General features: G+C 37.2%; 2 protein-coding genes across 2 annotated transcripts; both read left to right on the forward strand.

Moving 5' to 3' along the window:
* The first annotated feature begins 2,933 nt into the window (after positions 1-2,933).
* LOC110713261 (ATP synthase subunit beta, mitochondrial) lies at positions 2,934-6,372 on the forward strand. The gene is made up of 9 exons (XM_021891741.1): positions 2,934-3,465; positions 4,034-4,109; positions 4,215-4,303; positions 4,412-4,529; positions 4,612-4,715; positions 4,799-4,957; positions 5,061-5,285; positions 5,368-5,679; positions 5,890-6,372. The coding sequence occupies exons 1-9, from the start codon at positions 3,007-3,009 to the stop codon at positions 6,001-6,003; spliced, it is 1,656 nt and encodes a 551-aa protein (XP_021747433.1). The 5' UTR covers positions 2,934-3,006; the 3' UTR covers positions 6,004-6,372.
* An 895-nt stretch (positions 6,373-7,267) lies between these two features.
* Positions 7,268-18,383, forward strand: LOC110713327 (fruit protein pKIWI502-like). The gene is made up of 5 exons (XM_021891808.1): positions 7,268-8,006; positions 8,940-9,039; positions 9,150-9,245; positions 9,347-9,427; positions 17,923-18,383. Exons 1-5 carry the CDS (start codon positions 7,456-7,458, stop codon positions 17,983-17,985), a joined length of 891 nt encoding a protein of 296 aa, XP_021747500.1. The 5' UTR covers positions 7,268-7,455; the 3' UTR covers positions 17,986-18,383.
* The last annotated feature ends 41 nt before the right edge of the window (positions 18,384-18,424 follow it).

An 18,424-nucleotide genomic window follows, 5' to 3' on the forward strand; every position in this document is an offset into this window, starting at 1 on the left:
TCACTTGAATTATAATCATGTTAACCATCAACAAGATTATTTATTATCTTATTAAGCGTGATTATAAGTACCAATTCCCTTTAAACATGCACAAAAGGTGTGATCAAGCAATAACAATAATAATAAACATCAAGCAACATAATAATCATAGTAATTATTATAATCATAATAACAATCATAATCATGTTAAAAATAAAACATAATATTAATAGCAAAATCCTAGGCAATGATACTAACAGGATTAATAACAAACCCTAGCATGTCATTAAACATTAAAGATCAAATCTTTTAGCCCTAACATGATACATGATATTAGGAAAGAAATAGGAAGCATTCATTTAATCATACTTGATATTAGAAATTTTAGTTGTTACCGTAAACATGATACTAGGAAGCAATAAAACATCATAACATGATACTAGGAATCAAAATAACAATCTAAGCATGATTTTTATATCAAAAGATCAATAAAGCAGTTAAATTACTTAACTGGATGTCTCATACCTCTTTCTAATAACAAAATACACACGTTAATAAATTCAATGAAAATAATAAAATCAAAACAATTAAATTAAATGATTGAAATAGAGATTTGAGACCAAACCCGCAGAAATATCAAACCTTTCACGTCTAGGACGAAGGCACCCTCGAACTTGGCTAGGTGTGTCTAGTGCTAATGTATGAAGAATTGTGTTTGTAAAAGGCTAGGCTAGAAAGAGAAGAGAGAGAATAAGCTTTAGCTTAGAGAGAGAGAAGAAGAAGAATTAGAGAATTCTGGTTATTGAAAAACGGAGGTCCAAGGACCCTATTTATAAGAAAATATTCCGAAATTGATTGAAAAGAATTAGAGTTCGAAAAGGAATAAAACACCCTTCGGTCGCCAACGACAGAGCTCGTCGCCAGGCGACGAATCTGTCGTCGGGCGGTGCAAGACAATTTTTGCGTATTTTTATTTTATCATATCTTTTGATCCAGAAATCCAAATAAGTCAAATAATATGTCGTTGAAAAGCTCTTGAAGTCTACTTTCCAATACAATTAGAATCAGATTAAAATATTTTGTATATAAAAAGATATGACCGAAAAAGTGGAAGGGTGTCAGTTTTGGATAGAGTTTCGTATTCCATTCATATCTTTTTCGTTTTAGCTCGGAATTAATATTATAATATATCATTGGAAAGATAATTCCAAGATCTATCAAACCATATAAGATTTGGATAAATATTATGAGGCACGAAAATAAAATCTGAATATATTCCATTTCGTACAAAACAAGGATTCTAAAAAGGAGTAGTTTTATTCAATTTCAAACTCTTTGAAACATAATTATCAATCCTAACTCCATTAGGATATAAGAGAACCTTATAGAGTATTCTAGAAGACTATAATCAATCCTAATAGCTTTAGGAATGATAATTAATAGGATTTTTTGTATATTACCACCCTAAAATTTAACATGTGTTGAAATAACCACCCATTTTTGTTGAAATTAAAAATAACCACCCATATTTTACAAAACTGTAGGTTTTACCACCCCTACCTATACTCTGGCCAGTTTTTCAAGCATGTGCCCCACAATTTCATCATGAAGAACCCTAATTTTCAATTCAAGTTAAATTGAATGAATCAAACAACGATTACATCATTAAATTCCTAATAAAACACATTCCAAACAAAAAATATTGTATAACTTGAATTTTACTTCATTAAAACATTGCAAAATAACTAAAGAAATAAAAATTAAGTGCGATCTTCAATTACCTTGTTGTACAAATCGGTGTAAAAAAATTTAAGTGCGTTCTTTAAAGGATTCGCTTGTCAATTTGCAAAACTTGGAGTAAAAATTGGTAGAATTTGTGAAAAAAATGAAAAATTTTAAGTTTGGGAGTAGTTTGTGAAACAAGGGAGGAAATAAATCGAGAAACAACTTTTATGAAAATAAAAAACAACCGTTATGTGGGGCCGATGCTCGAAAAACTGGTCGGAGTATAGGTTGGGTGGTAAAACCTACGTTTTTTGTAAAATAAAGGTGGTTATTTTTAATTTTAAAAAATATGGGTGGTTATTTCAATACATGGTACATTTTGGGGTGGTAATTTACAAAAAATCCTAATTAATAACATGCCCTCCTCTATATCATTGGGCCGCATGTAAGAATCAAACCGGGTCCAGTTTAGTATTTTGACCGTAACTCTCTCATTATTCATCGGAATTGGGTTTATAATATATCATTGGAAAGGTCTTTTCAAACCCCATCCAACTACACTATTATTGGACCCTTATCATGGACCAAACTAAACTGGAATGCACGTTTTTCATAAATAGGGTAAGAAAAGAAATATTTTCAAAAACAGAAAGAAGATATATTTTAATAAAAATATCCTTATAACTAGACTTTTCACACTTTCACTTTATTCGATTAAGATTCGACGCGAAAGGTATTAATCATTGGGTTTGGTTTTGGGGAGACACAAATGGGTGTCTACAGTTAAAATGATCATTTATAATGTCGTATGTTGTCAAATAGTAGCACTCTGGCCTTATGGTTGCGACCAATTGCAAATCAATGACAAATTTTTTAATTTTTTGTTTTGAAAAAAATAAATAATAAATTTTAAGAAAAAAAAATACGTAGCAGAAAAGTTTTTTTTTTAATTTTTTTTTTTTTGACAAGAAAATAATTTTTTTTTTTACAAGAAAATTAAAAAGTTACTCCTTTAAAAAAAAACACAAAAATTAGAAAAATAAGAAAAATCGGATCAAACAAAAAATTCAAAAATATTCACCACCTCCAAAATCTTCGCACGTAGAGGAAGTGAATTAGTAAAACAATACCACACCAACAAAGAGAAAACTCCTCCCTTTCTAAAAAACGATATCGTTTAACTCAACACCATCAAAACTTGTTCATTCGACCCTATATAGACCACACACTCAGTCACCTTCCCAAACCCTAGTCCCACTTTTCCCCCATTTTCTCTCTCCTCTTTCTCTCTCCTCCTCTCCAATGGCGTCGCGAAGGCTCATACACTCTTTCGCTCGCAACCTCCGCCGATCCTCCCGCCCTTCTCTCTCCTCCCCCAAACCCTCCGCCGCTCACCGCGCTTCCGCCCGCGGCTACCTCCTCAACCGCGTCGCCGATTACGCCTCATCCTCCGCTGCTGCTGCGCAGCCCTCGACCCCTGCTAAATCCGGTGGCGCCGGCGCCGGTAAGATCACCGATGAGTTTACCGGTAAAGGGTCTATTGGAAAGGTATGTCAGGTGATCGGTGCTGTTGTTGATGTTAGGTTTGAGGAGGGTTTGCCCCCGATCTTGACCGCTCTTGAGGTTCAAGATAATCAGACTCGATTGGTGCTTGAGGTTGCTCAGCATTTGGGTGAGAGTATGGTTAGGACTATTGCTATGGATGGTACTGAAGGTCTTGTTCGTGGTCAACCCGTTTTGAATACTGGATCTCCCATTACTGTAAGATCTCATTTTTTTGATTTGGTCAAAGTTTTTGTTTTGGGATTGGTGATTTGGAAATGTGGGGTGTTTTGTTTTTTAATTAATTTGTGATTTTTAAGGGTTTTGTTGATTTGCATTTTGAATTTTAGATCTGGGTCCAGATCGTTGGATCTGGATTTGTTGTGGTGCTTGATTTTTTAGAGATTGTTCATTCGATTTAGATTATTACTTTACTTTAGTTACCCCGTATTAGAGATTGCTCATTTTATTGTTGTGAATGATTACACATTTGAATTATTGCTTTTGTTTCGGGCTTTATCGATGAAACGGGTTATATGTTATACACTTTTCAATAGGCGTAATGTGTATGCGATCTCTGGATGTTGACCAAAGCTAGTTTGTGTTGAAAGGGAAAACCTTTGTATTTGTTGTATGGATTGAGGCGTGTTGTTGTATGATGTTAAAAAAGTGTTTGTTAGGGTCATATGCTTTTAAGAAATGAGGTCTTTTTTTGGTGCCGCCTCAAGTTATTCAATAATTTGGTCTAAAATTGTTGTCAATCATGAAAATGTATTTTATACTGTAGATTCCTGTTGGAAGAGCTACCCTTGGTCGTATTATGAATGTTATTGGAGAACCAATTGATCATAGGGGCGAGCTGAGTAAGTAGCTGACTACTCTAATCATTTATTAATTGTCTTAATGAATTTTATTAGAGTCTTAGGAATTTGGTGTTACTATGCTGACTTTTGTGGTGACATTGGCAGCAACCGATCACTATCTCCCCATTCACAGAGAAGCACCTGCCTTTGTTGAACAAGCAACTGAGCAGCAGATTCTTGTTACTGGAATTAAGGTGAATTTTACAATATAACTCCCATCTCCTCGTTGAACTGCTGTGACATTGTGGTGTTTTGTATGAGAGACTTGTATAAATCGCTTTGCCTGGATTTGCCTTTTCAAGGTCGTTGATCTTCTAGCTCCATACCAAAGGGGAGGAAAGATTGGGCTGTTCGGAGGTGCTGGTGTCGGGAAAACTGTGCTTATTATGGAACTTATCAATAATGTTGCCAAAGCTCATGGTATGTTTGCAATGGCACCTTTGCTCCATAGAATTTAATAGCTTTGTTTCAGTAGGTTTATGATGTTGGTTGTCATGATCAGGTGGTTTCTCCGTGTTTGCCGGAGTTGGTGAGCGTACTCGTGAGGGTAACGACTTGTACAGAGAAATGATTGAGAGTGGTGTCATTAAGCTAGGTGAAAAGCAGGTCCGTCACGATTTTGCATTAGATGTTTCATTTATGTGTCTATTTTACATTGGCTCATCCTTTGCCTAATCTTTCCTTTGTAGGCTGACAGTAAATGTGCCCTTGTCTACGGTCAAATGAATGAGCCCCCAGGTGCTCGTGCCCGTGTTGGTCTTACTGGACTAACTGTTGCAGAGCATTTCCGTGATGCTGAGGGACAAGATGTGCTACTCTTTATTGACAACATTTTCCGTTTCACCCAAGTATGAATTCTTGTTTGAATAACTTGTTTTTTTACCCGTTATTATAAATCTGTTGTTGGATGATTCCCTTAATTTATGACAATGCTTCTTTGGTTGATTTCAGGCTAACTCAGAGGTGTCTGCTTTACTTGGACGTATTCCCTCTGCTGTCGGTTACCAACCTACTTTGGCTACCGATCTTGGAGGTCTTCAGGAGCGTATTACAACTACCAAGAAGGGTTCTATTACTTCTGTCCAGGCTATCTACGTGCCTGCTGATGATTTGACAGATCCTGCTCCTGCTACAACTTTTGCTCACTTGGATGCCACAACTGTGTTGTCCCGACAGGTAATTTGAGGGATGACAGATGACCAAATGCTTTTATTCAAGTGCATCTAGTTTATCTTCTAACTTCCTACGTTTTGACCAGATCTCTGAGCTTGGTATCTACCCTGCTGTGGACCCTCTTGATTCTACATCTCGTATGCTTTCACCTCACATCTTGGGAGAAGAGCATTACAACACTGCTCGTGGTGTACAGAAGGTTCTCCAGAACTACAAGAATCTTCAGGATATCATTGCCATTTTGGGTATGGATGAGCTAAGTGAAGATGACAAATTGACTGTCGCTCGTGCCCGTAAGATCCAGAGATTCTTGAGTCAGCCCTTCCATGTTGCTGAAGTTTTCACGGGTGCACCCGGAAAGTACGTTGAGTTGAAGGAGAGCATCCAGAGTTTCCAGGTAATTGAAATTTCTCATGCTGGTCAAATGTGTAAATTTATCAGTTTACTGCTGCTCTAGTCTAGTTTTGCTTTTGGTTGATTGATTATAGACAGGTTGCACTTGTTCCTTTTATTGATATGTGATCATGCAATCTTTTACTTTCTCGATTTCTTATACGAAGTATTTATTTCAGTTTGTCTAATGTTGGTCGTGGCATATAATTTGCAGGGTGTCTTGGATGGTAAATATGATGACCTTTCTGAGCAATCTTTCTACATGGTTGGAGGAATCGAGGAGGTCATTGCCAAGGCTGAGAAGATTGCCAAGGAATCTGCAGCTTAAGGAAATCTGAGATAATTTGTTTTTTGACTTTTTTTTTTTCCTTTGGCTCTTTGCCTTGATAATTGCGAAAATAATTTTTAGTTGACATTGGCTTTACCAGCTCCCGGAGTTGAGAAGGATTTTTTTGGGAAGCCAAACATATGAACAAGGGTTTTTCCATTTTGTCTTATTTATCTTTGTTGCACAAGTGTGATGATGACGCTCCATTTTAACGGAGCAGAGAGGGTTAGCCTGCTAGTACAATCCCAACCCCCCCTCAGCTCCCTGTCATTGAATAACGGGAGCAGGAGACAACATATGGACACAATGTATATTTTTGTTCTTTTTGTCAAGTCCAGATTTTAAATGGTCTAATTACATTTTCATATAGCCTGCCTGTTTTTCAAGGTGAAAATGTATAATATTAATAAGCTCTTCTTGCAGCTAATAAGCAAACAGGTGTTTTAGATTTACACCATTAAAGATCACAGATTCACAGGTGGTTTGAATGTGTGTTGATGGGTGCGATGTTGGTTGGGATTTACAAAGGATTAACTACAAGATTAATTTGCCACTGTCACTCCTGTGAGTTCAGGCTGTCAAAGGTCAGGATGTGACTATGTGAGGGAAGAAATTGCTACTAGTTATGGCTCTTATGAGTACTATTAGGGTAATGTCCAGTAGTGTAGTCAATTTTAGTTGTCGAACTTTCCTCAATGTGCAACAAACCTCAGAAACAGTTACAATGCAACAAACCTCAGAAACAGTTACAATAGAGTATGGACAATACAGACGTATGTATCAATATAGGATCACTTATTATATACAAAGGTCAACTCAAATGGGACTTGTCGTGGGTGCCGTCTAAAGAGAGAAAATATTGTATAATTCCATCAAGGAAGCAATTAGCTTTGGAAGCTTACTGCTACGATACAATATACTACGTAACTAATAAAGGTACATAGGTTGTGCTAGCTTCTGTTAATAGCTCTTATCGAGTAAGACCAACTCTTAGAATCATGTTTTATTTATATGATTTTCTCTTATATGAACTCGTTAAACCATATTTAAATCCTGATAAAGAAATAAAAATTGATTTGTAGAAAATACTAGTATTACCTCCGTTACAGGTTATGTGCAACGATTAAACATTTTTCCTTTCTGTTTTATATCAAATCGTGACACATAACCTGTGATGAAGGTAGTGTAAAAAATGAATTTGGAGGCCAATAGGAGAAGCATGGATCATGCGGCTCCAATTGATTTGGATAAGTGATTACAAACCTCCCATCACAATTCACACCACAACTCCAAACAATGAGGTAAGTACTCGTAGTAGACTTCTCAACCCATTACAAAATCACACCACCTCCCATCTTTGACCACCTTCACCGGCACCATCTCCAAATCTCTACTACTTCTTTCCACCTTCCTCCACCTAACCAAACCTCATATAAACCCCCCAAAACAAACATGTCCATTTCTCTCTCCTCTTTACCCCACCTTTCACCTCTCCACCACCCTCATGCCCACCTCCACTCCACCCCTTCCATGTCTCTCCTCCGCCGCCTAACCCCCCCTCTCCGCCACCACCGCCACCGCTTCCTCTCCCTCGTCGCCTCCGCCGTCCGCCAAGACACCACTCTCTGGACACCCACCCCTATCTCCCTCATCGAACCCGCCGCCGAATCACTCTTCCACATCTCCATCAACGTCTCCGACGCCCCTCACATCGCCGCCTCCTACACTCGCCCTGGCCAGTACTTGCAGCTTAAAGTCCCTGACTCTCCTAAACCTTCTTTCCTCGCTATCGCCTCTCCTCCACTCCTTGCCGCTGAGCGCGGCGAGTTTCAGTTTCTTGTTAAGAATGTCGCGGGCTCTACCGCTGAGCTTCTATGTGGGTTGAATAAAGGGGATGTTGTTGAATTGACCGCTGTCATGGGGAATGGTTTTGATGTTGATCGGCTTTCGCCTCCCGAGGATTTTCCCACTGTTCTTGTCTTTGCCACTGGATCTGGAATCAGGTATTCTTCGTTTCATTATCACATACTATTAATTTTCAATTGTTCTTCTTTTTGACGTGATTGGTTGTAGAACTATATTTTAATTTTGCCAATTGAATTACTTGACATTTTCCCAGAATTTTATTGTGCATTTGTATACCAACTCTATGATCACTCAACTTCTGTGACTATAGTGTAAGGATGCTATTATTTATTCTCTATATGCCACAAAAGAGTTAAAGAGTGTAGTTACAAAGGTGCTTTTTTACTTATAGAATACGAGAAAGTAGGATTACATATAGAATATAGCTACTGTTGGATTCTTGTTTGTGCATTTGGGGATTCTCTCGATAGTCTTCGATTTTAATGTCAAGCTCTGTTCTTTACTCACTCTATGTTTGGATAGAGAGAAATAGAGGGAAATGAAGAGAATAGAAAAGGAAGGATGCATCATCCTTTGTTTGGATACTCTATGCAATAGGGAATTGGAAGGATCCAATTTCCTTCCCGTTTAAATAAACCAAACCCCTCTGTTGGAGAGATTTGAAAGGAAAATGGAAGTTCCATCTACAGATCTACTCTCTTCCCTCTTTTTCCTTCACCTCCCTTTCCCTTCACTATTGTTATCCAACCATAGCGTCAGGCTTTGGGCAATTGGAATTTTTTGGTTGAATTGATTAATGGGGGGGCTTAGTTCCTTCCTAGTTTTTGAGTTGATAAAATGGAAACCGATTTGTATCTTACTATATATTACGATGTACAAGTCCTTTAGCACTGCAGTTTGGCTTGCTGTATTTGGGTTTCATATGATGGTATTTGTTCATTGCGGCTTGCCTTTTTTGGTTTTTGTGAATCTTCCTTAGTCTGCTTTTAAGGTGCTAATGCTGTATTCCTTCATGACTATGTTACGATACCTGCTGTCTGACTTCCATATTTCCTCTTGACAATTTGCAGTCCAATCCGATCTCTTATTGAATCTGGCTTTAGTGCTGACAAGAGGTCAGATGTGAGGCTTTATTACGGAGCTAGAAATTTGCAAAGGATGGCATATCAGGTGGTTCACAAAAATACTTTGTTGGTCTATGAAAATATGTAATAGAATAAATTACAGAAAATCTCTCTCTTTTTCAGCTCTTTTTCTTATGTCTTATCTTTATTATACAGGATAGATTCAAAGATTGGGAATCTTCTGGTGTTAAGATAGTTCCAGTATTGTCACAACCGGATGAGAAATGGACAGGTGAAGCTGGCTATGTGCAGGTACTGTAAAATTTTTGTTGATAGGTGTGGCAAATTTTATTTTTAAGTACATTGGATGGTGTAATCATATATTAACACTTGTTTTTGGGGCAATTAAACAGGCTGCCTTTTGTAGATCCAAAAACATTTCAAACCCAAACTCTACTGGTGTTGTACTGTGTGGGCAGAAACAGATGACAGAGGTAATTGATCTTTAATGGTTTGATTTGCAGTGTTTTTCTTTTTTCTTTCTTATTTTCTTCTTAATGAGTACTCTACTATTTGTGGCACAATATCTTGCTTAGCTGTCATTATTAAAGATAATATTGTCGTACCGTAATTGTTTTAAGTGTCAGTTAAAGGATGCAGCTGATGTAATATGGTATTTGTTTAGTTCTAGAATTTGTTTTATTGCTTCATAGATTATCAAAAGTTCTAATGATCCATCAGCATCAGGTTTTCTTCTAGTTTGTTTGGGTTCGAAAATGAGGGTATTGGAGGAGAATTAGCATATGAAGGAATTTAGTCTGCACAAGACATAGTTTGTGGTATTTGTACTAATAAGATGAAGTAGTCCAGAATTCCAGGTGAAAGCTCAATCTTTGGAGGGACTTTGTTCATAGATTACCTCTCTAATTGTAATTCTCAGCAACCTTTGTTTTGCTAATTTAGAATAAGAAGAATTGAGTACTGAACAGAAGTAGATGACTCATCTTGGTCACCCTTACCATATCCATGTGTCCTGAAATTGAAGGTCCCTGATATCTTCATTGGATATTAGTAAATTGAATAACAACATAGGTAAGAAATCACAGCAGAGATGTAGAAAAGCATTCTAGAAGAGTTACTGATTTAGAGTACTTCTTTAACTTTATCTTATATGCTTATGACAGAGATTGATGTTCCCACAACTCAGTATTTTTCATAATTTTTATCTTGACAGTCAACACACAAGTCAGACAACTAAGGGAAACATTATATTAAGGTCCTTCTATAAGACGCAAAACCAAATAGGAAAATAAGAAACTTCTCAGCCATATGTGAGCAAAATATATTTTTGTGGTGTTCTCTAAGGCCGTGGTGTTCTCTAAGGCAAGCCCTGAATCTACTCACATTATGCTCTTTTTTGGCTTAAGCTTAATGTTATCTTGTGGAACATAGGCTGACGGGTATGGATCTGAATTTACATATGTTGCTTAGACTCAGATTAAGGTGTTCAGTCTGAGTAGGATTCAGAGGATCTGACATTCTTCCCAAAAAATTCGGCCTATTCGTCGAAATGGTCAAAAGAGTGTCTTGGACTAGCTTTCTAGATAAAGCTAAGTATTTTGAAAAATGATTTTGACACTTAATCATACAATTATATATATAAAAAAAAAGATTTGTAGACAATGCTTTTGATGGCCTGTGAAGATGCACATTTTCTCAACATTTGTACCTCCTCCGTTTTTTTTTTCTTAACATTTTAGATAGTGTACACTTCACATACTTATCTTCAATTACATTTCGTGACATACATTTAAAGAAAAAATAGTCATATATCATATTGGAACTTGTTAGATTCGTCTCAATGTCTACTTTATTAGAATCTTTTTATAATTTTCACAAATGCATAATTAAAGATATAAATGGTTGAAGTTATGCATTGACGAACGTGAAAAAAACCGAAGTGTTACAAGTAAAATAAAATGAAGGAAGTAATTTTTTATAATATGATTATGAAACTAAACAAACCTACACACATGTTCCTAGAAGTTCTTGAAATTATCAGTGCCCAAATCAATCTTTTATTTCAAACACCTGTAGTTTTTGAGTAAGAAGGAGGTCTATTTGCTTGATACCAATGGATTAAATAAGAGTTATCAAATGTGCTCATAGGGGTTTGATGGAGTTGTTAAGAAATAGTATTGATACAAAACAAGTCCCTTATATGTAAAGCCCATCTTCCAACTCCTCCAAGTCTTCCCTTGTGGTGCCTATTACTTAATTTTATTTTATTTTATTTTATTTTTTTTTGGAAAAATTCTCAATGGTACTCATCATCCTTTTATTTTTCTCAATGGTAAACAACGAAAATTTTAATTATCTATGGCACTCATGTATTTTTAGTATATATTATCAATAATATTAATGATATATTTTGGTTAAAATATTTAACTAGGCTTAGTTTTATAATTATTTTTTAATAAAAAGAAAAAAACCCACCACCCACTCCCCCCCCCCCCCCCCCGCCATCCCCAATCCCCCCTGAACCCCTCCTCGGTGTCTGTGTCGGCCGCGCTCTTCCAGAACCCCTCCCGGCGTCGGCGCCGCGCTGAACCCCCCTTCCCTACACCGCGACCTCAGACGACAACCCGATTTAACCTCAACATTACCATTTATCTCCGGCAAACACCTCAAAAAACGTCAAACTGGAAAATGGATGATCTCAAACTCTTAAACAATAAAAGTTGGCATCAGTCACCAAATCTATAACTTTCTTCAAAATACTTCCTTGATCTAATCGTCTACATTTTTTTTTTGGGGATTTCAGATTTAGGGTGTGAGATAATATTAGAGTTTTGGGGGGAGGGGGATTGGGTTGGGTTGCACGACGAGTTTCGTGGGAGAGTGAGGGGATCGGTGGTTCATCGGGAGAGGGAGACGTGACAGGGGGAGGAGAGTCGATGCCGGCACTAGAGGAGGGTGGTATGGGCACCACCGGCGCCTGCAGAGTGGTTGGGGCCATAGTACGAAAATGCGGTTTTGGTTGCGATCGTGGAAATGGTCGCGTGATTCGGTAACAGAATTGATGCGTTGATCGTAGATCGTATCGTTGTTGTCGCGTAAGAAATTAAAATTAAATTTAAATTGTAAACTCTATATTTTTACAATGGTTTCTTTCTTAAATTTTGAAAATTTTATATTCTTAAAGAGGTATATTGCTGTATTTCCCTTTTTACTGCTATGTATTCTTACACGCCTCTTTATATTTAAATTTTTTTTTTTTTTGAGTGTGGGACCCATGTAGTAAATTAGTACTGGTAATTGAAAAAAGGGGAAGAGAAGGGGGGGGGGGTCACGTGGATGTGAGATAAGGAAAAAACAAAAGGATAGAGAAGTAGTGGGGTCAAGTCAATTTCAAAAGGGGATTAAAAGTGATGTACCAGTTGTATCCCATTTTTTTTTAAAGAAAACTCGACTTTTGTGGAGAATTCAGAACCCCTCGCCGGAAAAAATGTCTACAAAGCTTTTAACTCGGTGTTTTTTCTTCGGAAATTCGTTGGTAATGTTTGATGGGGCCGAATTTCACTTTAAAACGGTCGTACCGGCCGAAATCGCAGAGTATTGTAAAGCAGCATGCTATACCGATAAATATCAGAACGACAACTTCAAAATCTGTTACGTCTCGGCCGATTCGCGACATAACGACCGAGTTTTTGAACCATGATTGGGGCTGGTAGTTTTTTTTTCTTGTAAAAAAAAATATATTAAAACAATTTAATCATTAAAAAAACAAAAACAAACAAACCATGGTTAATAAATGATTAAATTGATAAACTAATGTTACCATTGAATTGATAAAGATAATTCATAAGTACCAAAGATGAAAGTTTTGTTGTTTATCAATGAGAAAATTAAAAAGCTTGTGAGCACCATTGAGAATTTCCCTTTTTTTTTTAAAAAAAAAAAAAAAAAAAAAAAAAACTTGCAACAATTCAACGAAGTATAACATTTACATACTCAACTTCAATAACATTTCGGGACTTATACTTTAGTATAAACATAATCATATGGAATTTTTATTTAAACCTAATTTTTACAAATGCATAATTTAAGATATTCTCTCTTCATCTCATTATACAATGCCTCTTTGGTTTTTTACGTGTGAATTAAGAAAGTTGTTAATTCCTTAAAATTAATGATTAGAAGTACATATACGCGCATATGTACTTCTAATCATTAATTTTGAGGTATTTAATAATAAGTTCGGGTCATTAGTGAATATAATCATCAATTCCCAACACTAATATAAATTCCCTTTTTATTAAAGTTGGGAAAATTGAAGAGATAGAGAGAGAGAAAGTGTTGGAAATTGATGTTAAAAGTACAAAAAAGAAAAGAAAAAAAGATGACAACTCATTAAAAATAGGGTAATAATGTCAAAAAAATAATACCTTTAAATAGAAAGAGACATTGGATTTTAGTTTACCCAAAAAGGAAAAGAGACATTATATTGTGAGGTGTGGAAGTATACAATTGAAGCTATGCGTTGGCAAACTTGAAAAACAGAGATGTTGCTACTAAACAAAAACAGAGGAAGTGTATTTTTTCCTCCTCCCGCCGCCACTCCTCCATCCTTTATCAATACCAAATCTTTTTGCTAAAACCATTTTCATTGTGCTGTTTTCACATTACCTTAAATGTCATCATTATCATCTCTCTTCATCTCATTTCTCAAATTTCTAACTGTGGCAAGGGACTCATCCTTTCATGGAGGCATAGTTTTCCATGATGGATGCACTAGAACTTTTAGAGGTTGGTTCCAGCCCCAACTAATCAGAGCCTTGATTGCTGTTATTGGCTTTCAAAGCATTAAACAAACCCATCATCTTAGAAAAAGGTGGTTGTCTCGTATAAGATATTCCAAAAGTTTTTTCTAGATGTTAGGCCTGTTTGAGAATGTGGAGATGGGGCGTTCTAGTTATAGGATGGATTGGGTTGTTGAAACTTTGACATTCATTAATGTTATGGTTCAGGAGTGGTGGTGGTGGTTGCTTACTCTAGTAGCTATAGTGGTGTGTTGGTTGTGGGTAGAGTTGGCAATACTGACCCGACCCGTGACACGAATTGACCCAAAACGTAAACCCGAAATTGACCCGAACACAAAGTTGACCCGACCTGACCCATACCCGACCCAAAGTGGAGTTGACCCGGAACCCGAATTGACCCGACCCATATTAACCCGACTCGAAATTGACCCAATACCCGAAGCGACCCAACTCAACCCGAAGTGACCCGAATTGATTGATCCGAACGGACCCAAAACCCGAAGTGACCCTAATTATACCCAAACTGACCCAACCCAAAATTCACAAATACTCAAAATCTTAACTGATTTCGGGCTTAATTACTTTAACCGAATGAAAATTTATCAAAAACAACCTAAATTAAACAGTATAGTATTGTGTGTATAATACTGCAGAAATGTGCATGTAATTTATTACTCGTAATTCATAAAGAGTTCTATTTGATTAGGAACACTAGTTTTTGATATTGTTATTATTACTCTTAGCTTCTTCATTTAAGTGTTACATTGAATTTTTTTCCACTATTCACTTTAGGCCTGTTCTGATTTATTGGCTGGCTGGATTGGATTGAACTGAATATTTTATGAGTGAAGGGAATTTGGAACTGATTGGAGCTCAAGAGAACAGATCCTTTATCTAATTTGAATTTATGACTAATTAATCAACTATAATGAATTAATGATCATACATATGAAATAATACTGTGTATATAGTACTTGTCTAATAAATGTATTATTAATATTCAATTGTTATACCTTATACTTATTCACAAGTATAATATATTATTGGTTAAATTTCTATATCGACATAAACGAAAATTGACCGGATCCGAATAAACCAGACCCGAACCCGAAGATTGACCCGACCTGAACTCTACCCAAAGTGTTGACCCGATACCCAACTCGACCTGAATTGCCATTGACCCGAAACTGACCCTAAACCCAAATTGACTCGACCCGACCCGTACTTGACCCGAACGACCCGTCTATCAGGTGGAGTTGTGGGTATGATGGTGCCATTGCAATAGCATAAGGATAGTGAACCGGACAAAAGGGCCTATGTTGAACATCTATCTCATTTAATGTATTAGTAATACTGAATTCATTTTCTCCTTTAATTTGTTTCTCTTGCATCTCCTTAGGTGATTTAGAATCAGGTTACATAATTATTGATGCTTAATGAAGTTTGGTGATGATATGTCCCAAGAATTTTAAGATATGATATCATGTGCTGTTTGGTATGACTGTATGAGTTAGTTTGGGTTCGGTTCTTTCTGCTCACATGGGATCAAAACATGGGAGCCAAAATGGAGTTGTTAGGATCTTGCCACCTTCTGCACATCACTATAGAACTACCCCAATGCCTTAACAGGGCTTCCGTTCTTTGTGCCTCAGACTTTATATCTCACCTGGAATCAACAATGCTTTCACTTGTATATGAATGAGTACATGACCTTCGATTCAATTACTAATGTTCTATTAAGAATTATGAGATAGGTTGTCATATTTGATTGGTAGGCATCTACTTGATTGTATGAAATAGAGTATTTATGAGAGCTGAAATAGAGTTGTTAGAAACCTGTCAGCTGTCACCATGAGCAAGCACTATAGGACTACCCCAATGCCTCCGACAGGACTTTCGAACTGTGTTGCTTGAACATGTTTTCACCTGAAGTGTTCCCACCAGATAACGATGCTTTGAAACTGTATGTAGCCATTTCTGGTTCTTTGGTCATGTACTATTGCTCAACACTAGCAGCCAAGTTTAGGTAATGTAATTCTTGTCTACTGTAGGGTTGGGTGGAGGAGGTGGGGGGAGACGTATGAATCTCTGTACGACACAGACTATACTTCTTCTGTAGGCCACAAAAAATGAAACATTGAAATAGTTGAAATTATTCATTCAAAAATAATTGAAATTATTTATTGGTTCTTTTTGCATGTAAGGGCTAAGGGGTTGGATTTAAATGCTACTTCTGCCGTTTCTATTTAGTTGACGCGTTTAATTTAGGCACACATATGAAGGAGTGGAGAGAGAAAGAGAATGATAGAGCAAGTGGGGTACACAAGTAAATGTAAGGTATAAAACTTACCCAAAAAGAAAACGTGTCAACTAAAAATAATCTTCCTAAAAAGGAATGTGTCAACTGAAAAAAAACGGAGGTAAGTATGATTATGGAAAAATTCACAACCATAGTAACCCATTGGACTGGTTAATTTTTATTTTTTTATTTTTTCCTATCTATCTCTTCCTCTTCAGCCTAGCCAAGCTCCTCCCATCCCGTGCCACCACTCTAGCTTCCCTCCCTTAGCCACTATAACCTAACCCTAACCACCACTACCACCATGAATAATACCTTCTCCCAACTACCACTGCCACCACCAGCCACCATAACCAGCACGAAACGAACCCTTTCTCCCTCTCTTTCCTCTTCTTCTCTCTCCTCCCATTCCATTGTCAACTGCAACAACCCATCCACCATTTTTCTGGCTTTTTGCTTTTCATTAAACCCTCAAATATCCCACAAAGTTTACTCAATTTAGGAGAGAATAAACCCTAATATATGAACAATATGCTTCCTCTGTCTTCATCCAAATCTCCATATCTTTCCTCATCTTTTACCTCTAATCATACCTGTCACCCTTCATCCTCCAAATTCATCCGTATACCTGTCACCTCCATCCTCAAACGACAATGTTTCATGTTTCAAAGCTCAGTTGCTCTGCTGGCCAAACACCCACACCCATACTCCTGTACCAAGGGCTGTGCACCGGTCCAAAACCGGAGCGGACCGGGACCGGAACCCGGAATAAGCTATTTTTAAGAACCGGAAACCGGACCGTATTCTGCCGGTCCGGTCCCGGTCTGGACCTGTTTAATACGGTCCATTCCGGTTTTGGACTGGTTGGGACCGACTGTACCTTCTTTTTTTTTTTTTTCCCTGCATTTTAACCTGTTTTTTTTTTTTAACCTGTGTACTTTCGAACTAGAACAGGAGCAATTTCCGGTGAGGGCTGTTAGGCGTCGACGGCTGGAGTGATCGGAGGAGGAGGCTGAGTTTAACAAATTGAATTTAATTAAACAAAAAAACAAAAACAAAAAAACGAAGAGAGGCTAACAATCGAACTAGAACATACCTGGAGGCCGGAAGTCGAAGAGGAGGGCGGTGCTACGGCCTGCGGAGATGAGGGCGGTGCCGTGGTCCGGGACCGTGGTTGAGAACAGGGGCGGAGCCGCGGCGGCGTTGGGCAGAGAGTGAGAACGGGAAAGAGGAGGACAGAGAGTGAGAGTGAAGAGGCGTGATTCGTGAATGAGATTGATAGAAGTTAGGGTTTTTAGGAAATTAAAAAAAAAAAAAAAAAAAAAAATATACACTTTTCATTAGCTCTGATGCATTTGAGGGTCTAAGAGAATTATCAGATATTCAGCCGTTGGCTGACAGTTTGTCACCGCTGGTAAGGATAGCAAACTCAGTTCTATTAGTTGCTGCTCTGCTTCGGCTGCTGGGTTTGGTTTAGGGTATCAATTTGGGGGTTCCCAAATGTTGCGCTTGGTGCTGCCAGTGGGTTTGAGTGAGGGAGACTTGTTCTTAGGGACATTAGAATCTGGTTGATTTATCCAAACTGAATTTGCACATAGCCTTGTTTTGTTGTTGTCTATCATGTTAAGTTCACGAACTAAATATTAAGTCGATTATACATCTTTGTTTTGCTATAGTCAACCACAAATTTGGGACTTTTAGAATTTTGCAATAGATGAACTATATTATGTGTCAGATTTTTTGGTTGTTTTTGGGTAGCAAATGGTTGACACATGAAATTGCATTTTATTTTCTTACCAGATTTAGTTAGTGGTGTCTGTTTTGGAAACTTTCAGAAGTTATATTAATAAATGCATGCTTATTGCAGGAAATCACTTCTATATTGACGGAAGATGGGGTCTCTACTGACAATATACTCAAGAACTTCTAATCTCATCAATTTCATGAGATGGAGCTCCTCTTCATCTGTTGTATAATTGTTACAGGAAGCAGTGATGTTCTTCCATTCATTTATTCCTCGTTGCTGAGTATCAATTTTCTCAGCTTGGAATAGCAAAAATAAATCTGATTTCTAAAATTTTGACATATATTACAACAGTAAATTAGCAATATTGTTCCAGTTATGCACCTTCCTTCGTGAGTCTATGCTGTATCTAGATACATAGTTGATAGTTCTCTAGATTCAACATCAGCTATACCACATTGTCGTCTCTCTCTTGAGAAAAGGATTAGGTATACCATATAACGTTGTATTATGAACTCTGTTTAAACTTTAAGCTTGTAATGTTCCCTGTATGTCTGCAATATAACAGTGGTTGAGTTGCTCAATCTTCTCGCTGATTAGTAGCTATATAGGCAATAAACAAGTA

The sequence above is a fragment of the Chenopodium quinoa genome, unplaced genomic scaffold (assembly GCF_001683475.1).
Source record: "Chenopodium quinoa cultivar QQ74 unplaced genomic scaffold, ASM168347v1, whole genome shotgun sequence".
Lineage (NCBI taxonomy): Eukaryota > Viridiplantae > Streptophyta > Magnoliopsida > Caryophyllales > Amaranthaceae > Chenopodium > Chenopodium quinoa.

Coding starts and splice junctions, on each gene's coding strand:
- LOC110713261 (XM_021891741.1), top strand. CDS start 3,007: ATGGCGTCGCGAAGGCTCATACACTCTTTCGCTCGCAACCTCCGCCGA. Junction 4,304..4,411: donor TTCTTGTTACTGGAATTAAG/GTGAATTTTACA, acceptor TGCCTTTTCAAG/GTCGTTGATCTTCTAGCTCC. Junction 4,958..5,060: donor ACATTTTCCGTTTCACCCAA/GTATGAATTCTT, acceptor GGTTGATTTCAG/GCTAACTCAGAGGTGTCTGC.
- LOC110713327 (XM_021891808.1), top strand. CDS start 7,456: ATGTCCATTTCTCTCTCCTCTTTACCCCACCTTTCACCTCTCCACCAC. Junction 9,040..9,149: donor TGCAAAGGATGGCATATCAG/GTGGTTCACAAA, acceptor TTTATTATACAG/GATAGATTCAAAGATTGGGA. Junction 9,246..9,346: donor GTGAAGCTGGCTATGTGCAG/GTACTGTAAAAT, acceptor GCAATTAAACAG/GCTGCCTTTTGTAGATCCAA.